Source organism: Cyprinodon variegatus, unplaced genomic scaffold (genome assembly GCF_000732505.1).
Source record: "Cyprinodon variegatus isolate N-32 unplaced genomic scaffold, C_variegatus-1.0 Scaffold156, whole genome shotgun sequence".
In the NCBI taxonomy this organism is placed as follows: Eukaryota; Metazoa; Chordata; class Actinopteri; order Cyprinodontiformes; family Cyprinodontidae; genus Cyprinodon; species Cyprinodon variegatus.
In genome coordinates, this window is record NW_015150609.1 from 1,068,957 (window position 1) to 1,071,349 (window position 2,393).

Genomic DNA, 2,393 nt, shown 5'->3' on the forward strand with positions numbered 1-2,393 from the left:
TCCTCACCCCCCTCCCTCCCTCACGTGTCCTCCCTCCACCCCTCCTCTCATCCAGTAGCAGAAAGATCTGAGGCAGACGGAGGCGAAGTGCAGCAGAGCAGAGAGGACAGCTCAGGAGACGAGTTGGACAACAATCCCATCATGGACGCCCTGAGGAAAGGATTCTCCATGGCGAAGGACGGAGTGGTGGCCGCCGCCGAGAAGACCAAGGCCGGGGTGGAGGAGGCCGCCAGCAAGACCAAGGATGGGGTCATGTATGTGGGTAAGAAGCAGCAAAAACACTTTATTAGGGAATAAAGGAAACATCCAGAAAAACTACAAGTTTAATTTTTATAATATTTAGAATCAAACAGTTTTAAACTCATTAGGAAGAAAATATCTGACAAATGTTCATTTCTGGGACGGTTAGAGGGATGGAAAATAAAATTAGACTGAATTTATTCCTCTAATCTTTGTTTTTAAATATGTTAAATCATTTTTAATCATTTTTACAGAACTTCATAAAAAAGAAAAATATTTACATAATAGGAAATTAATGAAAAATATACTTTTTAAAACACTTTTACTTTGCTTTAAAATAACAAAGATCTAAAATATTTTCTGTCAAATTTGACGAAAATATTTAATAAATTTAATAAAATATTAAAGGAAGTCGGTGAAGAAACAAAATAAATTATTAAAGATGAAAGATGTGAGAAGCTGAGTCAGCATGACGGTGCAGATAATCTGACGGTGCAGATAATCTGACGATGCAGATAATCTGACGATGCAGATAATCTGCAGCAGGAAAAAAAGACTATTATTTTATAATCTGAGTGGAATTTGAAGGCAAATAAAAACAAGATGAAATCATCAGGAAGTTGAGATGATGGAGGCAGGAGGAGAATCAGGAGGAGAACATCAACACCATAAAAAACTGGAACAAACTAAATCTTCTTAAAACTCTGAACAGGTTTGATCAAAGAAACAGGAAGTGATCAGGAAGTATCTCAGACTGAAGAACCAGAAGGTCCAGTTTTTGTTCTGTTCAGAAACGATTCCTCCCTTCAGTCCGGATCTTCTTTCACTGATCCGTTCACCGGATTCAGTTCTTTAGTTTTAGGGACTGAAAAATAAGAAAAATCCAGAACCTAATCCAGTTTAGAGATTAGAGAATAAAAACCGGTTGTGATCAGGAGAGGAAACCATAGGAGACGAGACTCTCTGAGATTTTAATCAGATTAAAAGCAGAATAAAAATGATTCCTAATGATCAGATTTTCAGTTTATTTCTGATGAAGAAAACATCCGAACATCTTTCCTGCCCTGCTACCATGACGACCCTCACAGACCCACAGGAAGTGATGTCACAGCCCTCTGTGGTCGGCTGAGGGGAACTGAGCTGCACCCATCCTCCTGGCTCCGCTCAGGGCCAACAGAACCGCAGAAGGTTCTGGGAGTGCTGGGAGGGGCCACTGGTTCCTCCTTGGTGACTGGGAGCTAAACGAATCTGTTTGGGTCAAAGTTCAACATTTCTTCCTCCTGATGATGCAGGACTTAGAGACGACCTTCAATCATGTTTCTCTGTGTTTGATTAACTTGGTCTGAATATTTGGACGAAACCTTCAAGCTTTTTCAAATCAAAAGCGTAAAAAAATCAACTTAAACCAACCAGGAAGCTTCTGGAGCCTCTGGATGTTTGCTGGACTGAAGCAGAAAGATTTGCTTTGGATGAATAGATCAGAAAACCTGATTAGACGTAATCGAGCCTGATGGAAAACTTTGCTCCTGAACAGCGGCTCAGGTTTTTATTGTCATGTTTTTCCTGAACATTACAAACTGTAGGGGGCGCTGCAGCTAAATTAAAGATTATTGGCTCATTTTGATTTGGTATCTTTCAGATGAATCTTTATTTGGGTTCATGGTTCATCTCCAAACAGTTAAGCAGCATTTTTTATACAGGAAATGAGATAAAAGCAAAGTGAGGCGTCAGAACATTAAACCATCCTTTAGTCTCATCAAATATGCATCAGATTGGCTCTGAAACTTCCTCCGTTATTGATCTGTGGGCCAGAAGATTCTCATCTTTCAGCTTCACCTCAAACTTCTGGGAAAGCGGCCGGGCCCAGAGGTTCTGTGACCTATGGGAAAGCGGCCGGGCCCAGAGGTTCTGTGACCTATGGGAAAGCGTCCGGGCTCAGAGGTTCTGTGACCTATGGGAAAGCGGCCGGGCTCAGAGATTCTGTGACCTATGGGAAAGCGGCCGAGCCCAGAGGTTCTGTGACGTATGGGAAAGCGACCGGGCCCAGAGGTTCTGTGACCTATGGGAAAGCGGCCGGGCTCAGAGGTTCTGTGACCTATGGGAAAGCGGCCGGGCTCAGAGGTTCTGTGACCTATGGGAAAGCGGCCGGGCTC

The 2,393-nt window shown here is 42.7% G+C and overlaps 1 protein-coding gene across 1 annotated transcript in view; it reads left to right on the forward strand.

Moving 5' to 3' along the window:
- The first annotated feature begins 64 nt into the window (after positions 1-64).
- The window catches only part of sncg (synuclein gamma), a 15,427-nt gene continuing 13,098 nt past the window's right edge, over positions 65-2,393 (forward strand). The window contains exon 1 of the mRNA XM_015377547.1: positions 65-262. Within this exon, the coding sequence (XP_015233033.1) occupies positions 142-262 (121 nt within the window). The 5' untranslated portion in view covers positions 65-141. The remainder of the gene's footprint in view (positions 263-2,393) is intronic.